Below are 14,900 nucleotides of genomic sequence, written 5' to 3' on the forward strand. Positions count from 1 at the left end.
AGGCAAGCAGGCAGCAGTGTTGGGTGGTAACGCCTTGCAGTAATGGTATGAGCTACTTTATCCACTATGTAGTGTAACGAATTACCATTTCAATGCCAGCATTAATATTACCAATACAAATGCATCGTTACCTTTCTTATCAAGCCCGCTAAACAGCCTAGTGAAACTATCCCAATCCTATTCCTCGATTCATTTATTCATAATAGCCGTCGTCCTCTCGCGCTAATGAGAAGTAGGACAGTGTACTTTCCCCGAGTGTTTGATATTATCGAGCAAAAGATGACAGGAACATTAAATATCAACGCGATTTGGTTCCCCTCGTCATTTAACTACAGCCAGTAGCAGGCTTTTTGAAAGCAAAAGAGGATGCATCCACCACTTGAGGTGTAACGGCAAAGTAATGTAACGAGTAGTGTAACGAATCACTGCTCCTGACCATAAGTAACGAGTAGCCTAATGAGCAATTAAGCCTAGATTAACATTTGAGTAAGGAGTCCAGCACTACAGCAGACAGTAAGCTACAGGCTAGACGCTCTTACGTTAGCTCGTTTCCTCCCGTTAAGGAAAGTTTACATATGTTAATGGTACAATCAGGACACGCGCGCACACACTCATGGAGTTACACTGAAGCCATTGTTTCAAATGGAAAAAAGTGAAGTTTCTCCGGCTCTTCTGAATATAACTAGACATTATATATTAAATAGCCTATAGTTTTAATAATGTCATAATGTTTTTTGCGTATGACTCAACTGTGTGTAACCTGTAATTTCCAAATCATTTTAAGCAGCTCGTATCATGTTGGCTGCATAAAAGGGTTGATAACAAAAGTGCAACTGACTGGTGTCGCCTCTTTAAATGTCATGACAATTTTGGTGAAATGATCTGCAGTTTAATCATGTCGTCTAGTAGTGAATCTTAAAATGCTATTTTCCAACAACTGCTAGGCTACTGGGATGAGACAATTTCTGATTTCCAATATTTTTCATTGGTCAAGTGGCATTATCTTGAGTGTTCTGACATTCAAGATTTTAAGATATTGTCACTTGTTTCATGCATTTTTTTAATGCACTAAAGTCGTAGGCTACTATGAATGTGTGTGTGTGTGTGTGTGTGTGTGTGTGTGTGTGTGTGTGTGCGTGTGTAGGTCAGGCAACGTGGAGGAAAGCGAGGAGGGAGAATTTTTTTTGACACATTTAGCCTTAACGCCAGTGCAGATGGCAGAAAAACGCAGTAAGTAATACATAAGCTATGACTACACGAGACTGATGTGTCGATTAATGAAGTTTTTATTGTCACGCAGAAAAATACAGAAACTCTGCCTGTAAATGCCCGACGAAACTGATCACTGAGAGGAAATCGCCTACATCCCTGACAAAAAAAACACGTTTAGCCTAATATTGCTGTAAGATAGGCACATAGGCTATAGGGTGTTATTATTACACTTCATGTTATTTTTTTACTTTCACATCTATCCGTATTCTTATATCATTCCATGGGAACTTCGTTTTTTTTTTAGGGATGTAGCAAGGCGTGCTGTTGCTGGATAAGCAGTAGGCCTAAATTGCATCAACTTTGACTGGGGAGTAGATTAGGCTTATGGCATTTGACTGAGGTTAACGTTAGTTTATATTTGCATTTCAGAAAACCCTCTAAGCGCACCTGAGCTCATACAGACCAGCCGGTGTGTTGAGAGGGAATTTGTTTATGCTGGTAGACTATACATCGGCAGGTGGCGCCGTCCATTCATAAAACCCCGCCCAAAGCCTCTCACCATGATGTCACCCGTGTCCTGACACTGGATATTAGGGCGGGATCATTCCCATGGATCATTCAAAAGTGTAAACCAATGGAATGTCAGTTAGGGGGAGAAAGGCATTTTATTTGATGGTGGGTTTGTTAAAAAATCTGTTTTGTTTTATTGATTGGAATTTTTATGTCCGCTTCCTTCGTGCTACAGGATGTTGTCACCAAAGAGATATAACACTGTTCTATCTCTATGATTGTCACCACGCCAGAGGTTCCATTTTCCAGGAAGTAAAAGCAATGAGATTTTGCTATAAAATAGAGAGGAAACAGTTTTGGGTTTGTTTGTTTTTTTTTTAGCATAAATTGTCAAATAGGTGTATGGTATGATAGTTTGAATGAGCGAAAAAGTCATTTTCATTTCCGTGTGACTTTAAAATCCCAAAGCACATAAATGTCTCAAGGTTTTGTCTAGATAGGGCACCAAGCCACGCTGACTGCCACATACACAACGGTTTCGGCTCCTCCTAAACCACCCATGCAGCTAGCATGAAAATAAACAGACCAAATTGCTGGTGTGACATTATAATCTTGAATCTGCTTTAGAGCTGAATTACAACAATTTGACCTTGAAAAACTGGGCTTCATTTAAACAGAAAATTAATTCATTAGCCTATCTTTTGGCCAGGGATACTCAGAAAAAAACAGCATGTTAGTTCCAGATGATTTGACAAATTTGATGAACAGTAATTAGGTGGGGAGCTTAGCAGGCCATTCTGTAAATGTGGTGTGATCTCAACTCACAATCTGTCACATATCATCCTGTCTTTCTGCCCCACCTTTCCTTTCTCTCGTCACTGTGTTCTAATTAATAAACCAAAAATGACACTGAAATAACCTTTAAAAAAAAAGAAATAGAAGTTTATTAGTGTCTTAGCACAATGATTACAGAAACATTAAAACAAGTAATCTGCCCCCCTTCACACGTTCATTATAAAACATACATTAAAGCTCAGTATATTGATTATGATTATATACATTTATTCTAAAAGGGTAGGACTTGCCGATGGAAATTAATCTCTGCACAACTTTCAGATGTCACTGTAACTCAAAATACAGATAGATTCTGCACCAATGTCTCCTCTCTTTTCCTCCTAGTATAGATATTACAAGGGAAAAATGAGTAGCATACAGTAGCACAGAGCAAGATTTTGAGGATAAAACAGATCTGCAGTAAAGATTTCCCACAATCTGGTCAATCTTTTTCAAAGTGGTTAAAACAAGCCTCTGCATGTTTTGTACTCTCTTTTCAGGTCTACCGTGCTGTGCAGAGACAAAACTGGCATAACCCCAGAAAAGGGGTGTGGCACTTTTACAGGGAGCACAGAGGGTCAAACTTCCTCCCCGTTTTGTCCGTCCCCTGGCGTTCAACATTCACAAAAACCAACAATTTACAAATTAAGGCAATTAAGCTTTATGGCAGAAAAGAAAATGCTCAAATATTCATCTGCATTCGTGATGCGTTCTCCAACAGTCAATCTGGGTGAGTCAAATACTTAGTAGATCAGGTAGTTTGTGTGAGCGCCACTTTTCAGTCTTTTAAAAGACCGCCGCTGAGTTCAAAGGAGAAGGAGAAGGCTCTTCTGTAACTAAAATGGTGTGAGGCCTCTTTGATTGCAATACACAGAGTGCATCTTACTCATGTGGGTCTTTGTGTTTGGCACGAAAAATCCACACCAACTAGCAAAACTATCAAAAGCTTGTCAACCCTTCCCTCGTCCTTTCCCCCTCTAATGGTCTGCACTACACAAGTACTTGGTCATAAGCCCTTTGGTATCTATCCTCAGTAACAACAGCATAAAGATTGACTTCAGCATGAAGAAATGTATATAAAAAAGGAAATGTGTAGTGGCTTTGTGAAGCAAGTGTGGTCCATGTCTCCTTTTCTCACAGCCTGGTCTCTTACATGATGGTTCAGCACCTCAAATGGGTTGCAGGCTTATTTCTGGGTGATTTCCACCTAACATTCTAATCAATTATGTTTTCAAAAGATTAAGTTTCTTGTTTGAGTCCTAGGCTGAAAAATTTGTCGGACCTCTTATGTTATAGCTAATCCCTTGGCAACAAGTCTTACGAGGCCCATTCTCAAACATCTGGATTTCCCTGAGAGCTTGTGCTTAATGCACACTCCTGCTGTGATTGGGAGGCCTGGACACTGTCCCATTACAAAATCTGCAGGTTGAGTAATGCTTTAATGCAGACGTTTCAAATCCTTTCCCTGTCACACATTTGTAATTCTGCAGACTTTAGCTAAGGGGATTTCCCAGTTTTCCAAGCGAAAGTACATGCTTTGTTGGAGAGAAAGTGTAGTGTGTTTGAAGGTGCCAAATTAGACCAAATGAAAACATGAAGCAGGTCACTGGTGCTGCTATTTGTAACGAGGGTAGTCATTTTTTTGTTTTTCACTAGCTTTAAAATTGTCATCACACAACTAATTTCACAGTGTCATTAGTGTGAAAACCCTACATGTACTGTAGAATCTTAAAAAAAAAATTGTTTAAATTTATCCATGATGGGCAACGCTAAAAAAGAGACATAACTGAACCACTGACTGAAATGTGCTGCTTCTCATCACTTAATAAATATTAAGAAGAACGACTTTGCTGTGCATTTCTTAATTTCAAGATGAGAAACAAGACAAGCACAAGGGGGAACAGGACCTAACTATTGTAGCAACCATTGCACAAGTATTCCCACCATGCAACTATCATGCATTAGTACTGCAGCACTTTCCAAACAATTCCTCTTGGGCAAGAAGCCAGCTGTGCAACGAAGGAGAAGAAAGTGTGTGAAAGTGGATCGTCTATGATTGTTACATCTGCAGGCAGCAGAGTGCATTATAAGTGGTACTGCAAAGACACTTGGATTTACAAGGCATGGATCAGCTCCACTTTTCAAAATGGCTCTGACCTGGAATCACTGTCACAATAAATGTGTGTGTGTGTGTGTGTGTGTGTGTGTGTGTGTGTGTGTGAGAGAGAAAGACAGATAGAGGGAGAATCATTCTCAGTAGCTGACATTCAGCGTAGCAAACAAATTGAAGGCAGTATTTGTGTTTCTGTGATCCACCTCCATCAGACTGCAGTAAGACGACTGGCTGAAGGTCCCAGTCTGGTCTGAACAATCTGATTGGCTTGTTGGTTGGAGGCTAAAGAGGCTGATTGGCTGAGGGACATCTCACATTTTATTGAAACACTCCTTTGCGTTGGACCACACTTGGATTCCCTGAGACAGTGAAAGAGTGAGAGAGAGCGAGAGAGAAAGAGACAAACAAGAGGATGACAACCAATTAGACAAACTAAAACACAGATAGATGGAAAACTGAAACTTCTGAATCTGATCTGAATTCTGAATCTTCTTGAAACCCCTTGAAATTCTTGAACGTACTGAAATGCACACAAGGATACAATGACAAACACAAGTAGTATGTAACAGATGGTGAGTGGCCACTAGAAGACGCTTGGTGTCTGACACTTGCCCTCTGTTTTGCTTGAACTTAGACACTGCAACATTTTATATTGCTTATCAATATTATATTTTGTAATTTTCCAGTGAAATGATAAAGACTGAGAGCAAGAGTTAGTAGAAGTAGTTTGAGTTACAGAGAGGAGCTCACATGACGCTCACGAGACGAAGAGGAAGGATGCCAACTAGAGCGCCTCGTATAGACTAGGACTCCTAGTCATGAATAAGTAATGAGCAAGACTGGCAGAACATTTTAGCCTATTTGTTTAGCCTATTTGTTATAGCCTCTCTATGCTTGATGTAGGTCTATACACTAAATAAATGCCTACAGGTATGTCGATTCCACGTCTGTCCCTAAAACACCGCTTGTACAGCTGTTCAATATTAGACCTTTACACCGGCTGGCAGTGAGATTTTAAATTAAAATTTCTCAAACACTGGAAATGCTATGGTCTCATCCTGCCGTGACTTTTTCAAATATTTGGCCTTTAAAGGCCTGCATTTTCAGAATCACTAAAAACGAGGATTGTAAATACATTTTTGCAATTTTATCTCTGCAACAAACCCGCAACTTGTGAGAGTACAACGGGCTACAGGGCGCTGATAGGTGGGTGTGAAAGTCTCTCCCTCTCCTTCTCCTCCTTTTGTCCATCTACTAAGTCAGCGCCATCAAAACTCAATGTGAAGTAATTTCACACATATGATCTCTCACATACCTTTAGACCAACAGTGCGATGAGGTGCACAGTGCTCCCGGACATGAAACGTGCGATAGCCTGTCCATGGATGAACTGAAAGCATTCATTGCACAATATTGCGCTTCTGTATTTTCATGGAATATCCAGACTTGTATATCGATAGCTAGTTGTCACAAACACACTTTTTTCAGAAAAACCATGACAAGGAAGCGCTTCAGAGAAATCCTGTGGAAGTGTTGATTGTCGGTCGGAGGAGAGGAGAGACACAAGTGTGTGCAGTAAGTCCTTTTTTGCCGTTTTGCCACTCAAGCACTTTTGGCGATGTGCCTGTAATATTTTATATAATGAAGTATACAATAAAATGTATAAAAAATGCGATGATGACGGTAATGAGCTCAACCCTGCGGTAGGCGTCACATGACTGCGGTATTGCGGTAACCGCCACAGCCCTACTTGAACTGTGAACCATCAGCTCACCAACACCAGAGGGCCGTGATTTTATAGTTTTATAGTTAACACACTGTATCAACCATATAAAATGCACTCCGTACCTTCTTACACATGCTGATCTGCATAATGGCATAGCTGATTAGCGCCTCTCGCAAATCTCTGTCCTTCTGCTCCTTGAAACGCTCTATGTCTTCCCAGGCCGTCCGCACAAACTCTCTGGAGACACAAACACACACAGAGACAAAGAGACACACTACTATCAGTGTCATTTCTTCCAGTCGCTTAACCTGAAAGAAACTCAGTTGCAGCGCTACACTTCAGTTGCTTTCGTGTGGAGGCGGGTTACAACAGTTCATCAGGCATATTCCAAATCAGCAAGGAAACTGTTTGACCACAAACCACAATATTATGTTACTTTCGTACCGTTATGTGGAAAGTTCCATATCTTTACAGCCCTATAAGGGAGCATTAATCTGAGAGGGAAAAATATAAGAGGTAGAGGAGAAAGAGTGAGAGGAATAGAGAGGAAGTGAAGAGAGAGAGAGAGAGAGAGAGAGAGAGAGAGAGAGAGAGAGGAAGAAAGAGGGAGAAAGTGGACTATTAGAGAATTGGTGTTCAACTTACTGGCACTCTGTGTTCTTGTCTTTGAGCGTGTCCTCACCCTCCTGGATGCTCTGTTCCAGAGCCGCCAACCGGCTCTCCCTCTGCTCCTGGCTCTCCTGGCCAAACAGCTTGCTGGTCATCCCCTTCAGAGAGAACACACGCACCGTCTACACACACACACACACACACACACACACACACACACACACACACACACACACACACACACACACACACACACACACACACACACACACACACACACACACACACACACACACACACACACACACACACACACACACACACACACACACACACACACACACACACACACACACACACACACACAGAAGAATTAAAATCCTGCACAGAATAATTAACTTCTGCATGTTGTGAAGTTATGTTTTAATTCAGTCTTTTCACAAGGTCTGCTTGAATTAATTCGTTTTTGTTTTCATATAAAAAGCAAACATAATGGTTGTGGGTGTCACTGCTTATTTTCACATGGATTTTGCAAACCCATGTTGCCTAGTTATGCTGATTATTTTGTTGAGAGTGTGTGTGTGTGTAGATGTGTGTGTAGTTACGGCTGTGTGCATGTAGGCACATGGTCCTGTCAATATGTGTGTGTACAGTATGTGCATTTGTTTGAGTGCAGGTGTAGGTAAGAAACAGAGAGTGAGCCAGTGTGTGTGTTGGTCTCTCACCCCTGTAGCCAGCTCCTCTTTCTGTTGTTTCTTACTGGCGAGGTCCTGAGCTGCCATCTCCAACTCATACTGGGTCAACTCATGTTTCCTGCATACTGACCTTAACACACAGACATACACACAAACATGAAACACACACCTTAACTTAAGTGTTTAAGATCTTTTTCCACATCCACAAAATTTCAATAATACTCCCCATTCTCTTTACATTCTCTCTAGTGAAAATTCACTAGATCTCTCTCTCACACCCTAACCTTCACACACACCTACCTCAGTGCATCAGTGTAGAAGAGGTACTCTTTCAGTTGGTCTGCATAGTGTTCCTCCTCCTCCAGGATGTCATCTACTGATGCAGCATACCTGGGCACAAACACACAAAATTACATTTATTAGCGAATCACTAGCAGTGTGTTTGAGCACGTGTAAATTGTGTGTGAGGAGTAGTATAGTGTACATACATACTGGATGTGTGTGTGTGTGTGCATGTGCGCCTTTTACTTACGTGTCCATGTGGTGGCCAGCACTCTGTAGTCCGTCTCCCATCTCCTTCTCTATAGCGCTCCACTCACTGGTCAACACAACAACACAAAGCACACTTTACTTCACTTCACTACAGCTGTCACTACATAGTGTTTCTCAGTGTCTGACGTCAAGTGATTTTTCCTGGTAAAGCCATTTTCTTCTTCTTTTTTCCTTCACAAATTACATGCACTTCAAAGCAAAATCCAATAGGTGTCTCCCTAGATTAGTATTAAAAATAGATGTAAAGAAGTTCCAAACAAAGCAAGCATTTGCTCATATATACTTGCATTATTCCTCACATCTATTTTGAATTTAAGTAAGAACAGAAAGGCTTCTAGGCATTGACTTTTACGGTCTGTATTAAACTGTCTGTATTTTCACACTCAATACACTCCACACAAAAGACAAAAGTAAACATGAAACATGACATCACCACAAACAAAGCAGTTACCCTTTGACCAATCGATCAATAACACCCGCCCCCATTAATACTAAATCTAGGCCTATGTGTGTGCATATTATATGTAGCAGAGGTTTGTCTCAGTCTCATCAGGCTATGTACCAAGTTTGGTGTAGTCAAAAATGCCAGAAGAAATCCCTTTGAGAGAGAAATAATAGTTTTTCAAGAAATTCAAAATAGTGGAAAATGTGATATGGCTTGGTTCTATAGGCAAATGTGTAGATCGTAGACAGCTGGATATATGCTCCAAATTTATTTTCATTTGAACTTAGGGTGTGAGATATGGCTTGTTACATTTTTTTCCTTTGATTGTAGCACCCCCTTTAGGCCAAAAAGTATGATTTTATAAATGCAGAGTTGCAATGACAACTGGACCAGTGTTTCCTACCTGAAGACTCTGCCGTAGTTTCCATGGACCTTGTAAACACCATACAGCCTGTCTGCTACTCTCTAGGATATCAACAATAAAGTCAGTTATAACACAAGGTTTTCTACTTCAGACATAGACAATCCATTACTTAGAGTTTTCTTTAGTAATGCATGTTTACATGATGCACATTTGTACAGGACAGATGGGGACAGTGACATTAATGCAAACAATTTAAACCACTGCTCAACCCAGGAAGTAGTAAGGTATAGGCGTGTGTATGTGCATGTGTGTATGTGTGTGTCCAAACTCACCGCTCGCACCCTGAGTAGTTGAGAGATGACAGTGTTCAGTTCATCACTGTAGTGTTTCAGTTCTGTGAATCGCCTGCAGAACACAAAAAATAATCTGTGTTTCTGTTGGATAATATCCAAGTGTTTCTTTTTTTGTGTCCATTTGTGTAAACAGAATAAATGGTCTTCTTCTGAGCGCAATAGTTGATGAAAAGGATTCCTTTGAATTTAAATATTTTTCCATGAATAAGCAGATAAACTTGTTAAGTTAGACAGGTATCAGTAGATCAATGTTTGTATTCATTTACATAAGGAGATCAGCAGCATTTTCACTAGAAAAATCGGAAAATAGCTTCAGGAAGACATCCAAAAACTTGGCACCATAGCTTTCAGCAGTTTTTAAGACAATGATGCTCATGAAACTGGATTTGGAAATTGTATTGGCCTACAGCTATAATATGGAACTTCATAGCTGAATCTGGCGTTTATTTCAAGGTGCAGGATTACCATGTTAGCCTGATAATTGTGAAGAATTTTACTGAGTTCTTGAATAATTTGTAGTGATGGTTTTGAATAATTTGTAAAATTAAACTTTAAGATTGGTTCTAATGAATACCCCTGAGCTGGACCAACAAAAACTCTCTCATTATCATATCTCTCATTCCCAATTTCCCCACAGGGATTGTTAAAGTTTCACTGAATCAAATTATGAACAACAGTTGAGAACCAATTTCATGATAATTTGTAGTTATCTGGCTAAATTCCCTCTGTGTGAATCCTATCAAAATGTGGTCAGAAACCAGTGAATTTGATAATTATGACAATGAGATGACAACAGCAATGAGTATTGATGTCCTGCAATATGTTTGAGGGAGAATTTGCTCTCTGTAATGGTTTCAATGGACTTAAGTTTTGGAAAAAGCCACACTGTGTCTGTTTTAGACCTACTTGTCTGGGTTCTTGACTCTGAAACTGGCACTCAGAGACTTTAATCTGGAGTCAACCTGGTAGGGAACACACACACACACACACACACACACACACACACACACACACACACACACACACACACACACACACACACACACACACACACACACACACACACACACACACACACACACACACACACACACACACACACACACACACACACACACAATGAAACATTATGGGGTTTTATTTTGCATACAGCATGCAGGAGAATCTATAAATAGGTGCTATGATCCAGTTTCACAGTCATAAATTAAGTCATGTGACTGAAACGTTAGCAATGTGTTGAAAGTTAACTGTAAAATTGAAATTTAAAGTTGAATTTTACCATACTCCTTTCCTGTCAGGCCACAGATATGTTAACATCCACAAAACCTGACTAAAGTTTGTATCTTCAACCAAAAGCTTAACCCATGTTTGTGAAACAGTTTAGATATGAGACTGTGAGAGAGATGAAGCACTGCTGATTGAATACCTTGTCTTGGAAGCCCGTCTCTAACACCGCCTCCCTCCATCCTTTCTCCTGAGGAAAGATGACAGACAGACTGATCAGTCATACATGTAGTAGTGGACTTCAATACGGTACAAGACTATGTGTGTGAATGTGTGTGTATGTCTATAACAAAAGACTTCAATGGGATATGATGTGTTACATGTTCAGGTTCTAACCTCTGTGAGAAAGAGGAAGAAGAGCTTGTCATTAGAGAGGACAGGATGTGATGCAACACGCAGCAGGAAGTTCTCCAGGCCAACTCTCCGCCGCTCCACAAAGTCCGGGTCCAGGTTGTCTGCTGACAGCTTGTGCCACACAAACTCCGCCTACAGCAGACACAATCCAGGAAGTAAAAACAGGAAGTGAATATCACCCCATCTAATGACTGGACTCACACCATAGGGAATGTTTTGTTTTGGCCCACTGCCATTTTCAGTTCGTGGGGTTCAACGGAATATGAGACAGCTGGGAAAAGAGCAGGGAAATGTTATAGAAATGTAAATAAGCATCAGGGTTTGATAACACTGCTGTAGCAGATGCAAATCTACAAAGACAGCAAACAATCTGCTGTGGCTTTACAATCCAGACATGACCAATCATGTTTTCAATGAAATTACATTCCATTTATCAGTTATCATCAGCCCCCAATCTAAACTGTGATGACACAGTTTCACCTAAAAAAAAGCTGCTATTAAATTTCCATCCATTGCAAAAAACCTATGTTTAATTTTACTACACTCATATCACTTTGGTACGGAGCCCCTCTGGGGTCACATGGTAGGAATAAAAAACTTGATGTGTAAACTGTGTGAAGGGATTTGTAAACCGAGCCCTCGGATTCACAACAAATCCGTTCGCACGGTTTACAAATCCGTTCGCATGGATTGTGAATCCGAGGGTACGGTTTAGAAATCCCTACGCACAGTTTACACATCCGTTCGCACGGATTTACACATCAAGTTTTTTTTTTCTACCATGTGACCCCAGAGGGGCTCCATACTTTGGAGTAGGTCTGGGATGCGAAACTGCAAACCCTGGCTGTGTTAAAGGTTCCATACATTTTCTAATTAATTTGTTCATTCATTCCTTCATTCATTCATTCATTCATTCATTCATTTATCAATCTATGTTTCCCACAGTCCTCTCTACCTCCCTTCTGGCACACTTCCATTTCTCCCTCCTGTCTGTCACTCACCCTTTTCTCTGGCAGTGGAGGGATGACAATGTAGGGGTAGGTGACTAGAAGGTACGTTCTGAGCAGCTCAAACTCACTGTAGCGTCTCCATAGCGAGTCGGGGGTGGCAGGTGTACCCCCCTCCGGTACAACTTCAGCTGGCCTGCAGACCGGGTAACATAAACAAACAGTATTTTTAGTTGGGAGTCATAACAGTAGTGGTGAGGCATCTAAGCTGATGTTCCCGTCCAGAGCAACCTAGGCAACAGTCAGTATTTCTGAATCCCATGTTACACTGCTGTTGCAAAGTCCTACAATACTAATGAAGAACAATGAGGATGACATTACCAACCTTACTGATACTTCCACTTTTGAGGTTAGCAGGTTAACCTCAACTGGTTCAAATAGAGATGCAAGTAGAATATGGGCAGATACCGTTCTCGACCTACCTTGTTTCTATGAGGTAGACAGTATAGGTTTCCTGCATGTTAACCGTGTTCTTCCCCGTTCTCTTCTCTGCCTCTGCCACATTTATCTCCATCTTTCTCAACAGAGCTGTCCCTCTCTCCACCATCTATACAGCAGAGAAAAGGGAGCGGGATATGTGGGATGGAGACAAAAAGACAATCATATAAAGGCAAAGACAGATGGTGAAAGACTGAAATGTGTACAGATACAGTAGGCAGGTAGAGGGGGGAGACAGCAGAAAGGATAAGACTGACAGGAAAACAGAGAGAGGAGGATGTGTGCGGTAAACAAAGTGAGAGAACAGAAACAAAGTCAGACAGAGAAGCACGTAGGCAGATAAACCCAGGCAGTCATTTTGCATATTCAGCAACATACAGTCGTTCTGTAGGCTACCTGATAGGCGTGTGCAGATCACAAGACAAGACAAGCCTATCATCCACGAAGCAAGTCAGCGATAGACAAGCTGAAGTACTAAAGAAGTGATTATATTTGCAATCAAACTCTGTCCTCTCCCCGAAAACAAACAACGTTAAGTAACACTCGACTAATAAGATACAGAGATGAAGCTAGCTGAACTATAGCTTAGTTACAGCTGACAAGAAAGTTAAGTTAGGCTTGCTTGCTAGCTAGTAGGCTAACGTTAGGTGTAAAGTTTACAAAGTAGTCCAGGATCATTGCTAGCAAAAGCAACGTTATTAACGTTGTAACTTTGGACGCAGGGATCGCAACCAGTAGCTAAATTAAGCGTTAATGCTAGCTAGATGAATTTGAAACAGCTTTTGAAGAGGTGAGAGCAAGACTCTCCGTGGCTATCCTTAATGTGACTCAACTCCAGTTAACGTTAGCTGACGTTAGGCCTGGCTGGGGAAGTTTTAACTCACGAAAACAGGTTTTAAAAATGTCAACAATGCTTCACAACGACAATATTTAACAAAAACTGTACCGTATTTATAATGTTGTTCTCTGATTCCGCTGAGGTGATGTCAGTGTTACCGATCACGGCTACTTCTTCGATACTTCCAGAGTCTGCCATCATCTTTGCTCTCCTGAGCCTGCTGCTGTTGTCAGCTGGCACAGCAAACTGCACGTCTGCGCATGCGCTGTTCAGACTGAAGTCATTGACCACTGCCACACTGATTTATTTAGTAGTGTGGAAGTGCTGTAGGCAACCTTAAATCAACAACATGCATTCAAATAATCACCTTTCAGCAATTCAAATTCTAAATGTTTGAAACATCAATTCAGTTCCATTAAACTCTATCTCTAATAGAAAAGGGTTAGTGTGTGTGTGTGTGTGTGTGTGTGTGTGTGTGTGTGTGTGTGTGTGTGTGTGTGTGTGTGTGTGTGTGTGTGTGGTGCTACCTGAGACTGTCACCTGGCAAGCCCAACCATCTCGTTTTTCCAGAGGAATGTATTCTGGTTGTAACACATTTGTTCACATTACGGTCATAAGAAACCAAAGAAAAGGATTGGATTTCTCAGTTTTAGCCACTGATGAAAATCTATTGGCCCTGGGAAAATTTGTGATTTACCCTTTCCTGACTGATGTCACTTTGCAGAGTCTTATGTGTTATTTTTTTTCCCAAGATGATTATCAGATTAATGTGGTTACAACAGGAGGCAGCACGTTAGTGTAAGATAACTAAACAGTGTCTCTGTCTCATAGTAAAGCTTTGTATAGTCACCTGACCTAAACAGTGATCCCAGATCAGTGTTCAGCGGTATTATGGGATCGACTTTTAAAATGAGAATTACAAGTTCTAATCAAGTTAGGAATCACAAATCAAAGGGTTTGACATCACACGGTCATTTTAGGAAAAAGCTCCCAATTCTGAAAAATGATGAATTTCCTCAATGTGATGATGTCATTGTTCACTCCCTCTCTCATTGGCTGTAGATGGTTGTGGGCCCAGATGTGAATGAGAAGGATGCGGTACGCCTCAGGCTAGTAAACAGCACAGAAACACGGCCTTTTAGTTCCTGTGGTCACATTGCTGTGCAGCGTCTAATGTTTAAAGAGAAGGGTGGAGCAGCGTTTAGTAAGGAAGCATTTTATATAGATGCCACTGGGCATGGAGCGGGGTGTTAGAATGAGAGAGAGAAGGAGAGAGAGACAGCAGAGAGAGAGAGAGAGAGAAGGCGAGGTGAATGAATGGAATGATCAATGGAGACAGATGAGATCAAGCATGTATGAATGAGAGAAAAAGCAGATGGAGAGAGATATTGGATGGATTGATGGATGATGAATGGATTTATGAATGATGATGGATGGATGGATGGATGGATGGACGGTGGGATGGATGGATGGATGGATGGTGGGATGGACGGTGGGATGGATGGATGGATGGATGGTGGGATGCGGTTGCAGGCTGCAGTGTGCCAGGAAACCCGAGGCCTGCGTT

At 41.1% G+C, this 14,900-nt stretch overlaps 1 protein-coding gene across 1 annotated transcript; it reads right to left on the minus strand.

The window, feature by feature from the left end:
* Window positions 1-2,642: 2,642 nt before the first annotated feature.
* LOC139649383 (sorting nexin-4-like) lies at window positions 2,643-13,559 on the minus strand. The gene is made up of 14 exons (XM_071525767.1): window positions 13,442-13,559; window positions 12,480-12,604; window positions 12,052-12,193; window positions 11,033-11,182; window positions 10,839-10,886; window positions 10,319-10,374; window positions 9,392-9,464; window positions 9,099-9,160; window positions 8,231-8,296; window positions 7,999-8,088; window positions 7,729-7,828; window positions 7,040-7,185; window positions 6,517-6,631; window positions 2,643-5,028 (listed from the first exon to the last, which is right to left on the minus strand). Exons 1-14 carry the CDS (start codon window positions 13,532-13,534, stop codon window positions 4,981-4,983), a joined length of 1,314 nt encoding a protein of 437 aa, XP_071381868.1. The 5' UTR covers window positions 13,535-13,559; the 3' UTR covers window positions 2,643-4,980.
* Between the last annotated feature and the right edge of the window lie 1,341 nt (window positions 13,560-14,900).

Source organism: Centroberyx affinis, unplaced genomic scaffold (assembly GCF_046629955.1).
Source record: "Centroberyx affinis isolate AG114_WGS23_722 - 3 ecotype Tasmania unplaced genomic scaffold, CSIRO-AGI_Caff_v1 ptg001337l_1, whole genome shotgun sequence".
Taxonomy (NCBI): domain Eukaryota; kingdom Metazoa; phylum Chordata; class Actinopteri; order Beryciformes; family Berycidae; genus Centroberyx; species Centroberyx affinis.

Coding starts and splice junctions, on each gene's coding strand:
- LOC139649383 (XM_071525767.1), bottom strand. CDS start 13,534: ATGATGGCAGACTCTGGAAGTATCGAAGAAGTAGCCGTGATCGGTAAC. Junction 10,375..10,838: donor AGACGGGCTTCCAAGACAAG/GTATTCAATCAG, acceptor GTTCCCTACCAG/GTTGACTCCAGATTAAAGTC. Junction 6,632..7,039: donor GACAAGAACACAGAGTGCCA/GTAAGTTGAACA, acceptor TTGTGTCTCCAG/AGAGTTTGTGCGGACGGCCT.